Genomic DNA, 23915 nt, shown 5'->3' with positions numbered 1-23915 from the left:
AAAGCAAAACATATCAGATTACAGCCTTCCCATCAAGGAGAGAAGTTCCTCCCTCCAAAATATACAGGCTATACTCTCATGTGCATCACTCAAGGATAACATTTTAAGATCAGAAATGCTGTGGCTCCACAATTTCCTTCATAATTATTCTAAATGTTACGAATGGTGCTACTTTTCTTATCTACTAACTCAAATTGACTTGAACCAAGCTCTTGAAAATTTAAACCGATTCAGGTTGAAAAGTTGCAGCTTTTTATTTAGTTATCCTCAGACAGTGGGATTTTGAGTTAAGTGATGCAAGATTTGTTCAAGAACTTTAGTTCTTCCAAAGCTGTGCAGACAGTCAAACAAAACTTGAAGCATCTGAACAGAATTCCCATTTGACAATTCCAACCATAGCTAGAGTTCAAAAATCTTTACCACAATATTAAAAGAGGTGCTGCACCAAAAACCAGACCACTGAAAAAGTTAGATGCAATACCCAAATTGGCACATCAGCGTCTTAGCCTGGCTCCAAACTTTCAATGGCATTTTGATGATATTAACTACACTTTGCTGGAAATGTTAATGTGTCACAGTACCAGACACAATGAGAGAAATGCATTCGTTTAACAGAGCATTTAACCCAGCACTTATCTGGAGCACTCTTCCAATCTGAGCCATATATACTTCCCTCACACAAAGTTCAGTTTAAAATATCTAACAGAGGCAGCACCAAAGGAACACTGCCCAAGGCCTTTGAGTAGAAATATGGAATAATTTCAGAAAAAAAATGATCAAAGGCATGCAATGTTAGCTCACAAGGAAAGGGAATTAAATAATTTGTGTGGCACCAGCAACTTATTCCACTATATGCAAAAACAGTGGACAAATCAAAAGCAAGCTGCCAGAAATCTTAAAATATTCCAGGAATCATTTTGGGTATGGCTGAGTGAACCCAAGGGCATTTAATTTGAAGCTCAAGTATTTATTTTGTACACCACTTGCCTTGTTTCTCATTGCGTCAATTTCCTTTTCTGCTATGGCGAGCTTAGATTTCAGCCAAATCTGCTCTTCTTTAAGAATATCGATCTCATCGGTGGATGCCTTGAGTTGATTCATCAGATTGTAACCACCCTCTTTTTGTTCTTTGGTACCATTTGCAGCAGAATTACCAACTAAGCATTTCCTTAACTGATGGAGCTCATTCTTTAGTTTCTGGTTCTCTTGTTCAAGCTCGTGATACTAGCAAACATTTTGAAATATTACTGTAGGTTTGGTTGCTTTATAGTGCAAACAATATTTTCACTATGCTTAAAATAGGTTTTAAATTAACAAGGTGTCAAGAATCTCAAGTGATTTAAGACAATGGATTATATAGTATTTAATTATTTTCACTTTACTCTTCACTGTTTTGGGCAATAGTGCTCTAACTTAAACTGTAAATTTTGACATCAAACTCATTGTTAATCAGTTGTAAGTAATGAATGATATGACAACAGCTCAACATCACTGCAAACTAAAGTTTTACAAATCAGGCTTGTTTCGAATTCTAGTCCAGTCACCTTTGTGCCTGGACAATTCTGAAAAACTAAAATTGTAGAACATGTATATTACCTTGGTAATGCTACAGGTCTCTGAAATATCAGCATCTCTTGTTTCATTTTCCTATTAAAATAAATTAAGCACACTATGTCACAAATGATGATAGCAGATGAGAGCATAACATGCTAATCAATTTATCTATTTCTGGCCTAAATCAAAGAGTTACAGAAAATAGCCTCCAGTGGTATACACTAGTTACAACCTTCAAAGACTGAAGACAATGTTGCCAACATAAAGTTTAAACTCAAATAAGAGTCTTCTTTTTAAAAAAAAATCAATTTATTAAGTATTTTGGAAGAGATAAAAGTCAAAAACTTAAGTTCTTCAACGAAAGCTGACAATAATGTACTAAAATGTCACATGGCACTTCACAAAAAACAAAATAAATTTTGATACTGAACCACAGATATTGGCACAGGAGACCAAATTCTTAATCAAAGAGCTAAGTTTTGCATTGCATCTTAAAAGGGAAAAAGGTAGAAAGGTATTAGGATGTTTAGGATGGGAATTCAATAGCTTTGGGCATGACTATGGTGGAATAATTAAAATTGAAGATGCTCGGGAGGTCAGAACAACAGCACAACCATTGGAGGTTTGGGAGATAGGGAGAAGTGATGAATTGGAGGATTTAAAAAACTAAGATTGTTCTAAAAGTGAGGGATTAACATAGGGAAAATGGTGAAGTGAGACTTGGTGCATATTAGGACTCAGTTTTAAAATGATCAATTTTACAGCAAAAAAAAAAGGCTGGTTAGGTGAGATACACAAATTAGAGGCAACTAAAAAGAGTTTCAGCATCAAAATGAGCTGAGGCAGCTGCAGAGTCAGGTGAAGTTATGGAGGTGGAAATAGGTGAACTTAGGTGATGGTTGAAAGTTCATCTTGCCATCATGACATTATATTTGAAGAGTCTGTTTGGGACTCTGACTGTTGCCAGAGGCACAATGGCACACTGGACAGCACTACTCCCTCAGTGCCAGGAAGCCAAATACAATGGATTTGGTCTCAATACAAGGTTAAAAGAAACTCTTACTTATCTGATCTGAAATTGGGCAAGTAGGAAATGAGTGGCTGATCTGACCCACGTGACCAATTAGGCTAAAGTGACTTCATGTATATAATAGTTCATTTGCAGAAGCTACAAAGGGGCATATGTCTAGCTCTTGCATAAAGTCTTGTGCCTCAACTACTAGCAACCAGATTAGGCTGCTGCAGTTGAGCAGATTTTTTAAAAACATGACCTAGAGATGACCAACTTGAAGAAACTTGATTGTATTAAATTCTGAGGTAGTTTTCTTTAAAAGTCATTTTCAACATGACTTGCATTTATACAATACTTATATTTCAAGTCACCTAACAGCTAATTAAAAACTTCTGACGTTTAGTCACTGCTTCAATACGTAGTGAATAGTTTCTAACAATTAAACCCTACTGTGTAGAAAATATGACTGAGATATCTTCCATTCAAATTTGTTTTGTGAATTCAATAAGATTAAATCTATTTTAAGAATACAGGATACAAAACATTTGAGTAAGTGTTTTTTCTCAATCCTGTTGAGAATGAGGACACACAACCTAGCCCCTAGGCGAGGAGAGCTTGGAAAAGGTTGGCCTAGATTCTTGCAAGTGACTATGCCAAATAAAAAAGAGAATGTTTAGGAACATGAGGCATTGCTGGATGCTCCTCACATTAAAACTCTTGTCCTCTGCTATCAAATGGTATCCATAGGTTATCAAGGGGTAGGTGGGATGCAGATTTGAATTTACTACTGGATCAGCAATCACCTTATTGAATGACAAAGCAGGGTCAGGAGGCTGAACAGGCTACCCCTGCTCCTTGCTTGCAAGTCCATATGACAAATCATTGCTTTCAGAAAGTAAGAAAAAAACAAAACCTTAATCACTGTTTGTTTGTGGGTGGGAGAGAATAAGTGAGATCATCCATTATAGAAACATAGGAAATCAAGCAGACTCATTCCAGGCTGCAGGCTGATATTATGCTGGTGTAAAAGCCAAAGGAGGTCAAACTGCTGCCTCCTAGTGGTCTCACACCCCCTAAAAAACAAGTTACACTTTTTATTCTGCATTATTTGCAGGGGTATAAGCTTACTTCAGCAAAGAAAGAAATGCAACATTAGTGTGTTAAATTACTGTATTATGTAATTTGGCCTTTATTTGCCTATTGCTGATGAATGTTCATGGGGTAATAAGATATTGGATAGATAGGCAACACATACACAAAAATTGCTTTTGGATGCATTTCTCTAATACTCCACTTCCATGGGCATACCAAATACATATGTAATAAAGTTAATATTTTAAGTTTATTAACATTCTCAAAAAAGTCTCATTCTTAAATAGACTCAATTTTGATATCTAGAGTGCTGGAGTGCTCAGTTAAATGTGTTATGGCACACTAATTAATTCCAAATACTTACAAATGAAGCTAAAATTACCTTCATGTAAGTCATCTCATCTTTCAGATTTTCATATCTTTGTTCTAGGCAGGAGAATTCTTTCACAAGCTTCTGATAATGGAATCGCTCTTCCTGAAATTCCACATGTAACTGATGACTCTTCAATGCCACCTTCAGGGCAATTTGATCTTTAATGCACAATAAATAGATAAAACCTTACCATTAATTGTATGGAAGGAGGGTGGGGGAAGATGGGTGAAGGTGCAGGAGCAAACAGGGTCTCAAAATGGCAGTATTTAAAACCTCAAAATACAACACTTCCATTTTCTTTTCAAACAAAAAAAATCGCTGTCATGAAAACAAATCATCTGACAGCTTTCAAGTATACACACTGGCAGCACTGAATATTGTAAACAACCAACAAATAACATCCAAACTCTGCAGTCCTGCCCCATCCAACCATGAAGGTGGACAATTAAATAGGAGAGTCCACAATTATGCCCTTCCTCAATGATGGAGTAGCCCAGAACATCAGTACAAGGCAAGGTTGAAGCATTTGCAATCACTGAATTCCTACAGTGCAAAAGTCCATTCAGCCCATCAAGTTTGCACCAACCACAATTCCACCCAGGCCCTGTTCCTATACCTCACACAACCTTCAGCCAGAAGTGCCAAGTAGATGATCTATCTTGGCCTCCTCCAGGAAATTCACAGATCAGAGGTCAGTCTTCAACCAATTCAATTCACTCCATGTGATATCAAGAAACAGTTGAAGGCACTGGATAGGGCAAAGGCTACAGGCCCCAACAATATTCCTACAACAGTACTGAACAACCAACAAATTACATCCAAACTCTGCAGTCCTGTCCCATCCAACCATGAAGGTGGACAATTAAATAGGAGGGTCCATAAATATGCCCATCCTCCAGAACTTGCTGCACCCCTAGCCAAGCTGTTCTAGTACAGCAACCACACTGGCATCTACCCACAAATGCAGAAGGTTGCCACAGGTATGTCCTGTGCACAAGCAGAACAAATCCAACCCAATTACTGTCCCATCAGTAAAGTGATGGAAGGGGTCATCAACAATGCCATCAGGTGGCACTTCCTTAGCACCAATCTGCTCACTGACACTATATAGATTCCAGAGCTCCTTCGGCAGCACCTTCCAAATCCATAACCACTACCATCCTGAAAGACAAAAAGCAGCAGATACCAGGAAACACCACCATTTGGAGGTTTTCTTCCAAGACAGACTGTTGACTTGGAAATATATTAAATTAGATTTATTATTGTTAGACGTACTAGTATACAATGAAAAGTATTGTTTCTTGCATGCCATAAAAACAAAGCGTACCTTAATAGAGAAGGAAAGGGTGCAGACCGTTAATCATAGCCAAGGTGTAGGGAAAGGTCAATTTAAATGCAAGGTGAGTCCATTCAAAAGTCTGATGGCAACAGGGAAGGGTGTTGTGGAATCAGTTGGTACATATCCTCAGACATTTGTACCTTTTTCAGGCCTAAGGTGGTGTAAGAGAGAGAATGTCCAGGGTGCATGGGGTCCTAATTACGCTGGCTGCTTTTCCAGGGCAGCAGGAAGTGTAGATAGTGTCAATGGGTGGGAGGTTGGTTTGAGTGATGGACTGGGCTCTGTTCACAACCCTTTAAAAGGTTTTTGCAGTTTTGGACAGAACAGGAGCCATGCCAAGCTATGATACAACCAGAATGAATGTTTTCTATGATGCATCTGGAAAGGTTGATGAGAGTCGCAGCAGATGTGTCAAACTTCCTTAGTCTGAGAAAGTAGAAGGGTTTGTGGGCTGAACTATAGTGTACATTACCATTCCTTCACTGTCACTAGTTAAAATCCTGGAATTCCTTCCCTAACTGCATTTTGGATGTATCTACACCTCAGACTTCAGTGGCTTAAGTAAGCAACTCACCACCAACTTCAAGGGCAACTATGGATGGGCAATAAACGCTGGACTAGCCAGTGACGCATACATTCCATAAATGAATTTAAAACATCTAAAATTTGAAATTCCATTTTTTTCCCCCCTTCACCCAGTTAATACTGGGATGGTCTTTTTTTTTTAAAAAAAAGCGGAAAACAGCTCTGATGCTTGGCATAAGTGGTGAACCTAGTGGTCATTTATAGCTACTGTATACTAGGCAGAAACATTTTGTACATATGCATTTTCCAGCAGGGGTTACAGGAAGTGAATCAAAAGTAAGAGCCCAAGCTGATGGTCCACATTCAGTTCAGAAAACATGGAGAAAAGCAATAGCAGCCTCAACAGTCGAGACAATTACAAACCAGTACTCAAACTTGGTTAACTTCAAGACAACACTGCACAGCCCCAAAGTGTTTTTACCTGTTAGAATACTACAAGAGATTCACAAACTATTCAGCAGACTGAATTTATAATATTAATATTTGCTCACCAAATCAAGTTAGTTTCTAAATCAGTCTTATCAATCTCTAAAGGGGCACAATTAAACCCACATCAGAGAGGGGCACTATCAAAAAGAGGAAGACAATGACCCTCTGGGGTGGGTACAGTCAGGAAAAACAAGGAGGAGCTTCCCCCCTCATTCCTTGAGAAGATCCCTCCCAGTGTACATTGGAGAGAAATTGAAGGCAGCATCCAGGTGTCAGAAGAGGGACTCACCATCACTGGAGAGAAGCTAGCTAAAACTCATTAGAAACAGGAGATAATTCAAGATTGCTTAGATGAGTGTGCCTTAGTTAAAATGAACTTGATCTATGGAAGGAAGATGCATGATCAACTTAATACTCTTTTCTGGCTTTGTGATGCACAATTCTAACCAAGAAACAATTCATTTTTTGGTGCTATTTTCAATACTGTCATCTACTTAATGCCACACACTCAAATTTGTGTTAAGAATGGGGTTCTTAATACAAATGTTACTTTACACAAAATAGTACTTAAAATGGAATCTGCCAGTAAAGCACATCAGAAAGGGATACCAATCATTTAGAAAAGCTTTAAAAATACCTTCAATATTCTTTGACTGTTCCTGAATATATTTATTAAAAGCTTCTTTTTCATCACTTAATTCAATTTTCTCCTTTTCAAGAACAGCTAAACGCTGAAAAAGAATTTAACAGCTTTATTAGAGGACATTGAAAAGTTGAACCACGAATAAAGCAGCAGTTTAGATACAATGATATTTTTGAAAATATCAAATTAGTTATGTTTATCTCAGCAGTATGAATGCTCAGTTATAAAAATATTTTTCAATTTAAAAATTATGCTGGGTCAAACTATTTTTATTCAATTAGCATTATGCTTGGTGTACATAAATTTAGTCTGAAATGGCGAAAGGAATAGGTTAGTGCTACAAGTTTTGGTTTACTAGAACCAAAAGAGAAAATGCTGGAAAATCTCCTCTGGCAGCATCTGTAAGGAGAGAAAAGAACTGATGTTGAGTCCTGATGATTTTGTCAAAGCTTTATTTGGTTTACTGGAAACTGCTTGTGGGTTAGTTCCTCCACAAACAAGCCAGAGGTAATTATTCTTTGGATGGCAACATCTGTAGCTAGTGTGAAAGGGGCCAGATGTTATCTCTGCAATAGTGGGAAAGCAACTGGATAAAGCAAATAACCATAGGACTTCCATTTGACCTTGCTTAATTACGATGCTTGGCTGATGAAATGCAAATACTAACTGGTATGCAGGAGTAGAATAAAAGTTACTTTAATGAAACTGTGGTTCAATTGTCTGTTGCAGAATAAGAGCAGCTGGACTGGAAGGCTTCTGACAGACCTTAAAAACAGCTATTGAAATAAATAGAACAAATACAAATAATGACATTTCTGCAAGTTTAGCTTTGAAGGCCAAAAGGTTTTGTTTTGCAAATGATGATGATCAGCAGGAACAACATGGCACAAGGTAAGGAAATAATGATGTAAAGTCAAGGCAAAAAAGGTATGTGCAAAGGCTCAAGAAGCTAATGGCAAACAGACAACATTTAGGGCAGACTTTTATCCTACAATACAAACAAAGCATTCAACATTTTACTGGGAATTTGAGAAGGAAATCTTTCAGGGAATACGGCTCCATCATTGAGCAGAACTACCTCCAAAGAGGTGGGGGGGGGGGGGGGGGGGGTGGGGGGGGGGAGGTGTGGGTGGGGAGAGAGGAGATGCTCAGTACAGTAGGTGGAGACGAACTCCTAAGAATGGATTCATTCAAGAAATTAGACTTTGCCTTTTCAGGAACACTTATCCTCAGGATCAGGCACCATTGGGAGGACCTGCACTACACCCCTGGTTATCCTAGAGTTTGATATGGAGTGGCTTGCTGGCCACTTCAGAATGCAGAGAATAGTCAGCCGTGTTGATGTGTAATTGGAGTCAAATCAGACCGACCAGGTGAGGATGATAAAAAGGACATCAGTGAATCAGTTGGATTTTTATGAAGGTGGCAGCTTATGGTTGTTTAGATACCAGCTTCTCTTTTTTTTAAGAAAAGCCAAGTTGAAAGTCTTAGCTATCATGGTGGGGATTTGAACATGCGTTCTCTAGGTTAGTCCAGTGATATACCCAAGACATCACTGTATAAGCTACCCAATTCCTCTTTGCACTGGAATTTATCATGTTCCATATTCACAAATATCATTTCCTCGTTCAGGTGATAAGTTTGCCAAAAAACTTTTGTTCAATGCAAATGCAAAAAAATGTCTAGGCTCAAAGATTTAACATTTAAAATAAACCTACAGCAAAATAGTTGTGCACCTGAAAACATTGCATGTGAAGTATTTGGGTCACTTATCTTTAGATTGAGTGTAGATTCTATAGGCTGGCTGAATAGACTAGGACATGTGCATTTTGTCAACAGATTCAGAAATCAATCTGTTGCTGTAGACATACACATCACTGGCACGCCAACGTAATGACTTTTAGAGAAGGATCAATTATCAAAATGGCAACAAGGGAACTTTTTTTTGAAAAAAAATGATGCACTGGAGTGTAAGTGCAATAGCACTGTACTTGTGGGACTGGACTAGCAACCCAGAGACCCTGAATGGAAGGTTATGAATCTGAACTCAAACCAGAGTTTGCCGACAGGCACCAGGAAAATTTACAAGCTGCCAGATTCTTGCAAAATCCCAAATGATTCACGAATGCCTTACTTAATCTAGCCTGCTCATTTTCATCTCATGTAACAAATTTCATTTTAAATGGCTTCATAGTCACAGTTCCCATCCAGCACAAAGGCTCACACCAACTGAGGTGATAAATGTGACCTTGTAACTTGAACGAGGAGTATATTGGCTATGTTTGATTAAGTGAGTATTAGCCTGCTATAATCAGATTACATGCAACATTCATTAATTAGGTGTCCCATTTCTGCCCAACATCTCCTTTGCCACAATCCACCCAGATAGCAGGCAGAGAAAGGAATGAAGGGCAAATAAGAGACTGATTCTATCCTGCCAATTAACAGTCTTTTAAAGACCATATTAAAAAGAAATCCATGGCCTTTTTAAAAAAAACTTGCCAAAACCAAAACAACTCTAAACAAAGTTTTTGTGGGCTGTACAAGAATTGTCAAACTGAAAAGTTAAATGGGAAAAAAAGTTACACAATCCTACTTGTTTTAGTAGAGTTAGCTCTTGAGAAGTTCTAACTTCAACACCTTTTCTGTTAAGATGTGCTTTCTCCAGTTCTTCTTGGAGTTGTGTGATATGCTGCTGCAGATTCTTAGTTTCTTCCGCTTGACACTGGAGACGCTCCATTTCATTCTTAAATTTCTCCACCTCATTTCTATGAGAAGTGACAAGTGCAGTCATTTGCTCTACCAGCATTTTGTTCTTCATACTCTGAAGATAAAATTTATAAATGAGGTGATTCCTTGCTAGTTCACATCAGTTGTCCTCACATTTAGGATCAACTGCTCTTCGTTGGTCAAAAACATAGCACAAGTTGTAATGGACAGTTACATTAATACACATTTGAAACACTGATCAGCTATGTAAAATTATCTTTAAGTCAAATATTTCAATCTATCATTTGATTACCTCCGATTGAATTATAAAAATGGCCACAATCAGTCAACTTAGGGAGAAAAGACTCAAAATTGTGCACACGTCTCTGGCAGACCCCATATGATTGAGAGTACAAATTAAAACATCATAAGCTCTCTGCTCTTTACTGATCTGTTGTGCGTTTATTAGCAATTAAAGCACATCAAGCTGAACTAGTTATGGAGTCAGCTGTTGATGGCCTGTAGGTTTTCTAGGTAGGGAAGACCATGCAATAGATACTATGTTTGTGTGACCATATCTTCTGGGTTGATAGCATAGACAAGGGCATATGCATGTTAGTTTCATACAATTAAGATGTAGCTGGAACTCAAAATCTAACAATTGGATTATAAACTTGAAGTGGAATGAACTCAAGTTAGCAAGCCATTATTAAATAGTAGACATGTACAGGAGAGAAGCGAGGCAAGGTTCAGCAGTTTGCTGAACTATAGATGCTAACTGGTCTAACATTGATGACCAGTGGTTAGTGGCTGCCAGAGTGAACAACTGGATTAGCAAATAACGACTCATCACATAAGAAGAGGCACAGAACATTGCTGGGAGTTGGGTCCCCTAACTGCATATCATACTGTAGACACAGTAACACCAGCATCTCCACTTCATATATTGTAAGACAGTGTATATCAGGAAATTAGAGGCACATAAAAGTTATACATTAATCATGGGGTTTGCTAACATTCATATCAATTGGGAGACTAAATAAGATAAGGAGGATGAATTTGTGGAATGCTTCTAAGATAGTTCCCTAAATCAGTATGTCAAGAAGCCAACTAGGAAAACAGAATATTTTGTATCTAGCATCGGTCACTGAAAGGCAATTTCTTGTAAGGGGTCCTTTAAAGAAGAAGTGTGGCCATAATAGGATTGACTTTTATGAAAGTCCAGATCTTCCCATGGCCAGATAGTCAGAGGTTGGATGTACCCCAGAAGGTGTGCCATGTGATTTCTAGGCAGACCCAACACATCGGATTTCCCAGACAATTCCCACAGTCAAACTTCTGATGGGCAACTTCCTCATTTCCCAGGCCTTTCCATTAAGAGGCAGAGACTTTAGACAGTTCTGACTTACTTACCAAGGAATTTTAGATAGACTAACTGTTGGGTAACCAAGCAACTGACATCACCCGTCAGGAGACTCTACTGATACTCCCACCCGACCTGAAAACAAAACACCCATTACCTTACCACTCAACTACCCATCACTGACCCAACCTAACTCAACCCCTAACACCACCCACCCACCCCCCCAACCCTGACTACTTCCCTATCCAATCCAGCCTGATCTTAATGCTTGCCTCTCACTTAACCCCTCCACAAACAGCCTCCAATTCCTCCCCAACCCACCTCACACCCCAACCCCCCCCCCAACCCACTTACCAAGCTTCCAACCAACCCTCTTAACCTTTCTTAGTATTTGCAGATTTAAACAAACACTTGACCAGAATACAACAGCTAGTGCCATATAAAAAAAAGGGCCATAGCTTGTCTCCCACCAACAATCCAGTGCAAAGCAGTTTCATTTCAGGTACGCTCCACATTTCTGAAGCTGGGATTGGAAGTCCTTTCCTGCAGAGCTCCTGCACGGTGAAAAAGGCAGCAACAGAGCGGCAATCTGAAGGTGATTACCACTCCTCGGAAGATTCAGGCCATCGATTTAGAAAGTGATGCAACCAAGTCCAAAACTAGGTTCTTAAAAACCATGGTTACAAAATATGGGATCAAAAAAAAACAGGGTAGATGAGTAATGACTAGCAGTTAATTATATTTGTGACAAATATGCATTCCTTTAAATCACAAACCGTACAAAAATAGCAGTCCAAATAGGGCTACCAAGAGTGAAATATGGTATCCAATCAAAGAGAAAGACTTATGTTGCCAAAAATAGGAAGCTTGAGAATTAGGATGAATTTAGAATTAAGCAAGAGTGGAGTAAGAAAGTGATAAAATATTAAAGTATATTACCAAGAGACATTGTAAAGTAGATTAACTGTATGTATGTACCAAGAGGGAGGTATTGGTGAAAGTAAATATGGGTCCGTTAGAGACATGAGCAGGTTTAGAGACATTAAACAAATAATTTGCATCTGACTTCATTGTGGTGAGCTTTGAAAATCATTCCAGAAATAATGGGGGAAGGGTCAGAATGAGTGATTTGAAGATGTGAGGAGGACTAAATGGCAACAAATCCACTGGACCTAATGATTTGTATCCAAGGATCTGTAGCTGCAGACATAGTGAATGGATTGGGTTTGATTTTAGAATAGCTCCAAAAGGATTGGGAGGTATAAGAACATAAGAAATAGGAGCAAGAGCAGGCCATCCAGCCCTTCGAGCCTGCCCCACCATTCAATAAGATCATGGCTGATCTGTCGCTGCTCAGTTCCACTTTCCCGCCCTCTCCTCATAACCCTTAATCCCCTCTCCTATCAAAAACTGGTACCTGGCAGGGGATGCAGCGAGTCCATTGCACTTGGGATATTCTGATACCTGCGATCGTCTTCCTGTGCTAGGGTACAACAAGCGATCAGGGTAGCCGAGGTTAAACCTAGGCTTGACCTGATGCGGTTTTCAAAGCCATCTCAGCCTTTTGGCTAAGATGAAGCTCAGATCAAGCCCAACAGCGGGTGTAAAATCACGTCAGCCTGGATCTTATTTGATCAAGCCCAAGGTGGGATGCATATTCTTGTCTTGTCAGCTTGAATCTGGTTTGTCCCTTGTGTGTGGACTCTGATTGGACTTTATTCTTAATCAATAAAGCCTATTATTTGTACCTTTTTGATACTTAAAAAAATTCAACAAAAGGAAGAGAGAAGCAGATCATAGAATCCTATGGTACAGAAGGGGGCCATTCAACCCATGTTGAGTCTACACCGACCACAATCCCACCCAGGATCTATCCCCGTAACCCCGTGCATTTATGCTAGTTGATCCCCCTGACACCAAGGATCAATTTAGCATGGCCAATCCACCTAACCCACATGTCTTTGGACTGAGAGGAAACCAGAGCACCTGGAGGAAACCCATGCAGACATGGGGAGAATGTCTGTGTGACATTTGCACAGTCACCCAAGCTAGGAATCAAACCTGGGTCTATGGCTTTGTGAGGCAACAGGGCTAACCACTGTGCCAATTTTTTAAAAAACTAATAACACAACTAATTATAGGCCAGTTAGTTTAACATTAATTAGTGGGTAAGAAGCTAGAATCTATTTTAGAAAGACATAAAAAAAATTAAGCAGAGACAACATAAATTTAGGAAACAGGAAATGACAAATCTGTTAGTTTCTTTTAAGGAGCAGCTACTAGGATGGATAAAAGGAGAATCAGTGCATGCAGATTTGATTTAATATTAAGATATCACACAAAATAACTACACAGAATTAATATTCATGGATTGGAGGTGATATATCAACAAGGATTGGTTAATGGACAGTAAAGAGTTGAAGTAAATGGGACATTTGAGTTGTTAAATTGCAAGTAGTAGGATATCACAAGGCTCAGTCCTTGGGCTTCAGATTTGATGAGTGACTATCCAGCTTTGCTGAGGATACAAAGTTAGGAGGAAAAAGTAGCAAGGACAATGCAAACAGTCGTCTTATTCTTGAGTTTTGTCCCCTAGTTCGTGTTTCCCACAAGAGGAAGCCTTCTCAGCTTGGATCATTTACTTGTTCATATTCAAGAACATTAAATTCTTTTTGAAAAATGGATAATTTTAAACTCACCGCAATGAAACAAAATGTAGAAACAATTCAGAGATTTTGGGGGAAAAAAGATAGCATTCCTCTCCACTGAAGCAGAGAAAAATGTTAGGGAAGCACAGGTCCTAATTATGGTTGGGTTGTGGTCAGAATTATGCATTAGAGAATAGCAGAATGAGAGAATGTAAAGCAGTAAAAATTTGTCACAGATCAGTCATAAAGGAGGGAAGGACTTGGGATTAAAAATCACTTTAGAAAAGGTTTGAAAAATTAACACTTAAAGCTTTTAGAAAAATGGTGATATGGAAATACAATCCAAAATGTGAATGAATTCACGAGGATTGGTTAGCTGGATTTACTCTCTGGGCAATAGACCCGATGATAATTGTTGGTGCTATGAGTTCATTATGAAGCTGATGTAGGTTAAGACAAGACCAGGGATGGAGAGATTGAAGGATAAACCACACTCCTCACAATCCACATGGATTTAACAGGAAGGGGGTGGGGGAGGAAAATCAACTTGCCATGATCCTTTGCTTGTTCTACAATTCTTCCAATATAGTTGTTGAGGCTTTCCCAACCACCACAGCACTGATTTTACTTCACTAACCACAACCTCTACTCTCCTCTTGCATCAACCTTCTATGGTTTCCCTCATCTCAACCTTAACCAGACAATGGAAAATCTCTGCACTGTTTGATTCAGAGAGAGTATCCTCTCACATTAACAAGCACCACTTATCTTCTGCTGAGCAACATAACTGCCTTTGACACTCAAAACCTTAACCATGCTTTTGCCATCTACAGACTCAACTGCCACAATGCTACACTTGGACCATGTTTCATAGACTGATCAGATCAAAGTGCAATGTGAGCATTTTCTATCCTGCAGCCATCTGTCCAATACCAGTCCCCTCACATTCATTTCACAAGGTCAAACATGTAGATTCCCCAATTCTTGTTTACCTGATCATTCACTTTGCACTGCAGCTGAAGAATCTTGTTTTCCATTCCCTTGTTCAGTTTTTTGTAGTGCTCAACTGAGCGGGCTTCAACTTTCAACATCTTAAGTTGGCGATACGCCATCATTCGCCGGTAACAACACTGCAAGTAGATAACTGCATGCCGAATTCTTTGAAATCTCAAAGAGGTCAGCCATCCTCGTACATATTTCTGCAGGACAATAGCCTTTTGCTCCTGCACCAACTAATTTTAAAAATAAATGTATGCATCTTCAGTAATGCTAAACAATAAGCTTATCGTATACACCCATCTTTTCCACTCCTCATGCACAGAAAGCTTACATTTATATCAGTCTTCAAACATGATAAAGTGCTTACTTTCACACTTGTAGTAACAGGTGGACAATATTATAAAAGACTTTTACCTTAAAAAACATGTTTGTTAAAACAGACTTGCATTGATATAGCACCTTTGACGATTTGAGGGTATTCTAAAATGCTTTACAGTCAATAAGGTCTCTCTTTCAGGTACCAACCAAATAAACTAATTCAAATTAATTTAGGGAGCAAAGCCACTGCAGCAAATGTCAGAAATCAGCAGCTAATTTGCACACTGCAAGATTGCAAAAAGCAATGCGGGACACAAAAGGAAATAAAGGTAGCAGGTTCAACTGAGACCTCAGGGTGGCTGCCCCTGCCCTTTGAGTCACCCCAGGTCAGGATTAGGGGTCACGGTCGTGGTGATAACTTGATGAGCTGGAACTGCAAGGGATAATGGCTGCTTACAGGTAGACAACCCTTAAGGATAGGGACTTGCATTTCCTTTGTGCAGAGGAAAGGCAACAGGAAAATCACTTGTGTATTATTTTCCTTTTCCTCACTGAAATTGAAAACAGGAGACTCCTGTGAGCAACTGAAGAGGAAACAAAAGCAATAGATTGCAAGGCATATTGAAATGAGCAGGGTCCCTGCCCTTGGGCAGACCACTACTACCTGAGAAAAGTTACCTTGTATTCTTAAACTAGCACCGTGGACCTTTTTACGTTCAACTGTGGGTTAGCCAGTGCTTCAGATTTACCAGTTTATTTGAAAGACAGCACCTACTAGAGCGCAGCACTGAAATGTTGGGCTGTATTTAAGACTCTAGATTGGGACTTCATCATCCAACTCAGATGAGAATGTGACCAACTTAGCCACTTAAGCATAAACTGTTCCTAAGACATAAGAATAAATAATTTTCAAAACTGATTAACAGTTAAAGATGTTTAAACAAAAATTCCGCAAACTCTTGCCTTATAATACATTCGTCTTGTGACCATGCCTTTTGCATAAGCTTGAATAGTAATCGCTGCTGTACGGATGAGTACATATAGCCGCCTTACAGTCAACATTCTGTATTGACTCTGTATAATTATGGCAGCCCTCGTCAGTCTTAAACGATCAACTAGGCTAAAACACAAATAGAATAATATTAGAATAAAGCAAAACGCTGAAGATGTTGGAAATGAAACAAAAACAGAAAATGCTGGAAAACCCTCAGCAGGTCTGGTAGTATCTGAAGAGGCAGAAACAATTAACATGTGACATTCACCAGAAATGTGATGCATTTTATGCTGTTGGAAGGGTGGGGAGTGGGCAGGTAGAAAGTCAAGGATAAACAAAATTATATTTATATGTTCTTCACACATTCAAAGTCCAAGTCTAGGTGCACAATGTGAATGATTGACAGCAAATTAGCTTACAAGGTTTGGCTTGAGATTACACTTACATTGTGCCATATGTAAATGCAAAAGTATATATCCAGTGGATGAATGAAGCTTTCATTTATTGATGAAATATTCTGCAGGATCTAACTCATTATGTCAGTTGAAGGATGTGCAAGGTGGTACATGGAGAATTACTTCTAAATCATGTAGATACACTTGGTATGTATAAATAAGGGACCCTTGTACAATAAATTGCATGCCAGTTGAGTGTCACATCTTTCGTGGAAAGGTGGTTAGTTTTGAGTCAGCAACTGCAAATAGGTTTAATCACTGCACAAATGCATTTGATCTTGGCTGATGGGATGTTCTAACATACGGCTATACTCACTGTTTTGCTAGGAGTCTACGAGTATATTTCTGGATGACAATAATGGCTTGGCGTATCTGCTGATATTTTCTCCTTTGCAGCCAACCTCTCATCACCTTCTGTACCATTATGCAGGCAGTTCGGAGTTGGTTTGCACGGAGCTTTTCAAGATAGGCTACTTGGCCTGCAGAAAAGAAGATCTTTGTCTTTCCAAATTTATACCCGTGTTCATCCTGTGAATAACAAAGAATCCCTGAAAAAACAGCAGTTACGTTCCTGTAACAGAAGCATTCCAAAAATCACAAGACCCGTCATAATGCCTGACACCAGCAATAACTAAAATCTAAATCTTTTATAATCTTGCATTAAAAAGACGAGGTACAGTGCAATATCTCAAATTCTACAATTGCTAAGCTTGTGCTGAGATTCCTAAATATATTACAAATGAAAACAGACAAGTTCGATTTGGGGGACTTTCTGGCAGATTTAAACACTTCGTTTAGCACAAAACTGAATGTTCTCAAATGAAATCAGTAATCACAAGGGAAAAAAATAGGGCAACTGTACACTTTTTAGAATGGTCTGCTTATATTTATATAGCACTGTTCACAACTACAGGATGTTTCCAAAAGCATTTATATGGCACTGTTCACAACCACAGGATGTTCCAAAGTATTTAACATTCAATGAAGAATTTTGAGACATAGTTGATGTTTAATATAGGATCACAGAGAGGTCAATTTACCCACTTCAAGCTCTGACAAACAGCGATCTGATAATGACATGATAAACCGTTTGGGAAGTTGATTGCTGGATAAGTATTATCCTGGATACTAGGGATACCTTGTCATCCCGCCCCCAACTTCCCTTTATATCCCCAAGAACCTCAACCTCCACACCATCCCCACTCCCACCCCGCAAAGTGCACACAGTTCAAAATAAGAGGTAGGCAGGGCTTTGGTTTAATATCTCATCCAAAAGATGGCTCTTCCAACAGCGCAGCATTCACTTCACACTGCATGATTGTCAGCCTTGATCTTAGTGCCCAAGTCTTGAAGTGGGACTTGGGCCTGCAAGTTTAACTCAGATTACTATTACCACAAAGAAAAACAAAAATCTAGAAACATACATCTTCAGCTTTAACTTACATTAACTATTTATCTCACAGTCAATGTCAAAATAAAGAAATTAAGCAGATTTCTCTGCTATGTTCTTATGTTCTAAGTGACCATGTCAGAATGGTTTCTACTTTAAAAACCTTTAAAATCCCTCCCACCTACATGAGAAATGGAAAATGTTCTTTGAATATTTCAATACATCTTGATTGATTGATTTCCACAACAATAAAAACATTAAATGCTCCAAGTATAATTGCTCCTATGTTGTTAAAGCCAAGAGGTATCTGAAAAAGCAGCAAAAGCTGAACATAATGCCAAAAGAGATTTGCTCACTTGCCAGAGAAACTTGATTTATAGTTTCAGAAATAAAACATTTACAAATAACTGTTCTGATTGAAACTCAAGCTTTTTCAATACAAAAAGGACATACTCCCCCCATTCCACACTTGCCCCTGCCCCAACTGTAACTTCGCACTTTAAGCAGAAAGATGTGGAATTGTATCTTTTAAACCTTGATTAGATTTTCCAACATGCTTTTACAGGACTGTTCCTTGTTTGCATGAATGTCACATTTTCTCATCAAAACTCTGTAGCGGTTGAAGAAATCTATGTAGGTCCACCTAAAGTACAAAACTGATTGTTAGTAAATCTTCAAACAAAAGTCAATCCATTACAGAATCATAGAAAGCTACAGCACAGAAACAGGTCATTCAATCCCACCAGATGAATTTTATTGAACAATCACTACATCCAAACCTGATGTTGCCATTGTAATCATTACTTTTCCTCATCATAAAATTATATTTGAATGGTTTGGTAGTGTACAGACATCCTAAATGTTAAAAGAAAATTGATACAATCTACTTTCTTTGCAGTAATCATTAGGTTCTATTCTCAGCCTTCCACCTGATGCATGGTTATATTGCCATCTGTGTCTCCAATCCAATAGAAAACCGCTATACACTTGCTTTGTACCTTTCTGTATCTGAGCATTAATTAAATGCATCTTTCAAAGTTTTAATGTCACAAAGGAGCTTACATTAACACTGCAATGAAGTTAGTGAAAATCCCCTAGTTGCCACACTCTGGCACCTGTTCGGGTACACAGAGAATTTAGTACGGCCAACACAACTAACCAGCACGCCTTTTGGATCATGGGAGGAAACCAGAGCACCCAGATCAAAGCCATGCAGACACAGGGAGAACGTGAAGACTCTGCACAGAGTGACCTAAGCTGGGAATCAAACTCGGGTCTCTGGTGCTGAGAGGCAGCAGCAATTTGCCAACTTCAAAATGAACATCCATCTGCCAGGGTTCAGGTTGGAGTTAAAACATATGCATTCTAGCATCTAGAATCTAGCACTATAGCAATTTTATCACTGCACCTGTGGAATTCAGATTAATCTTCACTCAAATTGCATCTCAGTATAATTCACACACTGGTTACAGAGTTTGATAAATTCATCTTGGGCTAGTGTGCATAGAGGGACCAAGCCTTTTCATGCTGATACAAATCTCTAATGGGGTTGCTCAAATACACATTTGAATGGAAGTTTTATTTTAGGACTCAGATTTCTCACTTCTTTTGAAGACAATCATGAAGTTTGTTTGGACCCTTCAGAAATAAGATCACATGGAATCATGCTGGACAAAAAAAAGATTGCTTTCATAATTTAACACAATAATTATGGCCTCAATGTGCTCAAACCAAACATAACAGCATCTACCATATAATTAAATTTACACATATTTAAAAACTCTTTGCAAGGCAAGTTGCTCAAACTGCAAGGCATAGCAAGAGAGCCAGGGCATCAGAGACCTGCACAAAACAGGAAAAGCAACAGTGTTTTCCCTTAAATCAGGTTTAAGAATTACCAAATTCACAGCACAATGACAGTGCAGGAAATATAAAGAACAAGAACAATTCAGCACAGGAACAGGCTCTTTGGCCCCCCCACCCCCCCAAGCCTGCGCTGATCACGCTTACCTATCTAATCAAGCTCTTATATCCTACTATTCCCCATTTGTTCACATGTCTATCAAGTCTTAAATGTGGCTAAGGTAAATACCTCAACCACCTTACTTGGCAGTGCATTCCAGGTCCCCACCAATCCTCCGTGTAAAAAAAAAATCCCCCCCCCACATCTCCACTCAACCTTTCCCCTCTTATCTTGAGCTTATCCCTCCTTGTCATTGTCATCTCTGCCCTGGGAAAAAGCTTCCAATTGTTCAACCCATCTCAGGGCCATAACCAGGTTCTAAAGTTGGGGGAGTGATCACAAAGACGCCATAACCAAATGATTTTAAATTCATTGCAATTGATGACTGTGTTACAGCAGCACAAGGCAATTGGCTACAGGAGATATCAAGGTGTTGCTCTACAACTGGTCTGAATTGCTGCCGTCATTGTCCTTGCTCATTTCAGATGGATAGAGTTTATGGTTTGGATAAAGCAACTGTCACTCCGTCAATGCAGAGCAGCAATTGGATAACATATCTCAACTGTTGATCAGTTTAATGAACCCAGGCAGGGGAAAGGATTCAGCAGCGGGAATCCTGTTCTGCCCAACTGTCAATCCACAGTTGAGATGTTTCCAACGGTGGCTTCTTGTGTAAAAATATCATTCCCAGCACTGCAAACATTGAAAAGGCACCACTTTTGAAGAATGTGCTCGGGGGAGCGGTGCTCTCCCTCTAACTACGCTACTGCCCCATCTATACTTCTCAATTTTATGAACTTCCATCAGGTCACCCCTCAGTCTCCATCTTTCCAGGGAGAAAGAATCCCAATTTATTCAAATCTCTCCTCATAGCCAATACCCTCTATACCAGGCAATACCAATCTACGGTTTAGACGGGGTGGATTTAATACCAAAATCGGGTTTACAAAGGTAAAGAAAACTGTTTAATTTAAATCTTACATTTTTACATTAAACTAAATGCTGAAGGAATGAGAATCCACACTTGCTTAGCTAATTTTCAGTACCAAAGGGGTTGATTGCTAATACTTGAATACCCTTTTCAGGAAACAATTAACATTAAGACAGAAGTTGTCAAGCCCTGACTTTTCCTAGCAAGTTTAATTTGTACCTACTGCAGAAATGCATCACTGGTAAATCTAGCGAATAAAATGCTATGTTCCACAGTGGCAAAGGAACACATCTTGGCGAGACTCCCATGTTTAACCACGTATCTGTTCTCACCTAAAATGCAGCAAATTAAATTAGTATCACTTCCCTTTACAGCAGATAGTGGCACAGATGAGGAACAACCAAGGTTAAGCACTATAAGATGCATATAACATTACTGCTATGCTCATTTGTTTTGTAAACTTGATTTTAACCAGCAAATGTGGGTGCACTATAGTAGCAATAAAGATGAGATTGAAGACTGGAGAAGCTGGAAACACTGAAGTTTGCTCAATCCCTCTGCACCCTATTAATCTGGCCAGATATTTAAGTTAGTGAAAGCACTATCCAGGGCACAGGGTTAAGACTCTCCGACAAGAATTAAAGAAACCCAACACCAAGTTCTCTTTTGAACCATTTACAGCGAATACAAACCTGGATGGATAACCAGCTGCACTGAGACGGATTGTTTCAAGAACACCACAGGCCCTTAACTGTTCCACCATTCTAATTGGATTAAACCTGCAGGAGAAATTCAGAAACCTTGACATCAGTAACCGTTACAAATGGAGGATAAAATTCAAAACAAAAGGGTCTAGTTCACAGCTTTCTTTTATTCAGTATTTTGCAGTTGGTCATCCATTAGCCCTTTTTGAACAAATGTTGCCTGCTCATTTCTACTGCCACTTGTCAACATTGCAACTGGGTAGCATGGTCACATTGGAAATCACAAAAACATACAGCACAGGAAGAGGCCATTCAATTCATCATGCCATTGCCAATTCTTTGGCGGGGATAACCAATTATTCCCACTCCTACTTATTCCCCATTTACCCAGCAAGGTTTTCACTGCCGTTTTGTATTTACATAGCACCTTAAATTTAAGAGCATGGAGGAAAGCAACGATCCAAATTGGATTTCTGAGCATTTTCCCTTGAATACTGGCATTTTTGTGCAGTGATAGCATTTGAGGATTAATTCGTCATTTGCTCAAGTTTCTTTTCGGTAAAACATTACACGTTCTTCTCATTTTATTTCTCTGCAATGGTTACATTTGACTAGTTTGAAAATATTTACTCAACTCTCTTCTGAGCATAACTATTAAATATTTTCATCACCCTTTTGGGCAGGCACATTCTAGATTACAACAACTTCCTGTGCAAAACACTGCTGCTTCATCTCGTCTCCAGCTGATTCGCAGAATCACTTTAAATCTGTATCCTCTGTCAACCTTTCCACCACCTGAAGTACGTTTAATAATCGTATGCCAAATCAATTGGCGTGTAACTGCAGTGGAAGAAAACCAGCAGCTTCACAATCTTTTGTCCTCTCAACATGATAAATTTTATTAGAAACTGATCCCTCATTTGTACATCTTCATTTCAGTATCTGCCCCAAAATTATTGAACTTAATGCAGCTGCATAATCCCAGTTTTGAGTCAATGCTCAACTAGAAATTGCAAATATACACTGATCATCGTATCATTGTTGCCTTTAAGCTGAAACATACTTCAGAAAGAATTGCTATCAAGTACAATAATGATTATGCTGCAACACAATGTTGTAGCTTATGTATCAAAAGTCCAAAATGTTCAAAACATGAATAGCAACAGTAAGACATTTCTCAATACTGTTACTGCCATTTTGCATTCATATGGCACCTTTAATTTCAAAGCATGGAGGAAAGAAATAGTCCAGATGGGATTTCTATACATTTTCCTCAAACGCTGACATGTGTGTGCAGTGACAGCACTTGATAGCATTAATTTGTTATTTGTTCCAGTTTTCTTTTTGGTAAAGTAGTGTTGAAAATTTTTCCCATTAATTTCTCTGCAATGGTTACATTTGACTAGCACTGGAGACCTATTTCAGGAGGCACTTAAATGCACCTACGCTTACTGACATTGAAAACAACAGGATTAGATTGACTCACAAGAATGGTTGTTTCGTATCATTTGGCTTCAGACAACGGACATAGTGAGGGGTTGTTGAATTCAAAGCTTCCATTAGTAGATGGAGCGAAGCTCTAAACTGCAAGAAAATGGCACCATTTACTTATTAATAGTTTGAAAACACATTGAAATGCCTTGGAATTAATCTGAAGTAGATGACAATTAACTCAGATACAAAACTGGTTCTTAAGAACTAATTTTTAATTTTTCAGTAGATGAGGTGATGTTGTGTGCTAGAACATGAACATGTAATCATGTGTGCAAGCACAAACCGCACCCCCCCCCCCACCACCCAAAAAAGGTCAGACATCAACTCATCACACCTATGCCTCTCTAAGAAGCTGAGCTGGAGGAAGGAGGGGTGTGAGAACTGGGAAGGAAAAGATCCAAATCAACACAAATGTTTCCATTGTAGAAAGGGACCATTCAACTGACCCATCTGTTACAGAAATCAAAAATAAAACACCCACTGTCCTACATCTTCTAAATAGTTATTTACTTTTCCTGTAAAGCAGGTTTTGGTTAAATAGGGAGGCACGACAACAGTGGTTAGCACTGCTGCCTCAGTTCCAAGACCCGGGTTTGATTCCTGGCTTGGGTCAGTGTGTGGAATCTGCATATTCTACCTGTCTACTTGTTTCCCCTCTGGGAGCATCCACAGGCCGAAAGATGTACTGGTTAGGTGCATTAGCCATGCTAAATTCTCCCTTAGTACCCAAACAGGTGCCATACTGTGACAACTAGAGGATTTTTGCACTAACTTCATTGCAGTGTTAAAGCAAGCTACTTGTGACACTAGAATAAAATTTTATTCTGAGTGTTCTGGGCAATGATGTGAACTGATTACGTAGGATCAATCACCTGTTATATGCAGCATCCGACATTCAGCAACACTGCATTCAATTGCAA

At 39.0% G+C, this 23915-nt stretch overlaps 1 protein-coding gene across 1 annotated transcript in view; it reads right to left on the bottom strand.

Annotated features, from left to right (window-relative positions):
* Positions 1-23915, bottom strand: part of LOC145358906 (unconventional myosin-Vb-like) — a 104795-nt gene that overhangs the window by 30850 nt on the left and 50030 nt on the right. Inside the window, exons 16-26 of the mRNA XM_080213279.1 lie at positions 22988-23085; positions 21490-21576; positions 18438-18546; positions 16830-17041; positions 16028-16184; positions 14740-14979; positions 9624-9851; positions 7022-7115; positions 4041-4189; positions 1597-1647; positions 988-1224 (exon numbers count right to left, since the gene is read on the bottom strand). Coding sequence (XP_080069405.1) covers positions 988-1224; positions 1597-1647; positions 4041-4189; positions 7022-7115; positions 9624-9851; positions 14740-14979; positions 16028-16184; positions 16830-17041; positions 18438-18546; positions 21490-21576; positions 22988-23085 — 1662 coding nt within the window. The remainder of the gene's footprint in view (positions 1-987; positions 1225-1596; positions 1648-4040; positions 4190-7021; positions 7116-9623; positions 9852-14739; positions 14980-16027; positions 16185-16829; positions 17042-18437; positions 18547-21489; positions 21577-22987; positions 23086-23915) is intronic.

This window comes from Carcharhinus amblyrhynchos, chromosome 26 (assembly GCF_965287045.1).
Source record: "Carcharhinus amblyrhynchos chromosome 26, sCarAmb.v2.hapA, whole genome shotgun sequence".
Taxonomy (NCBI): Eukaryota; Metazoa; Chordata; class Chondrichthyes; order Carcharhiniformes; family Carcharhinidae; genus Carcharhinus; species Carcharhinus amblyrhynchos.
Note: the sequence above shows the minus strand (reverse complement) of the source record. Positions and strands in the feature narration are given on the sequence as shown.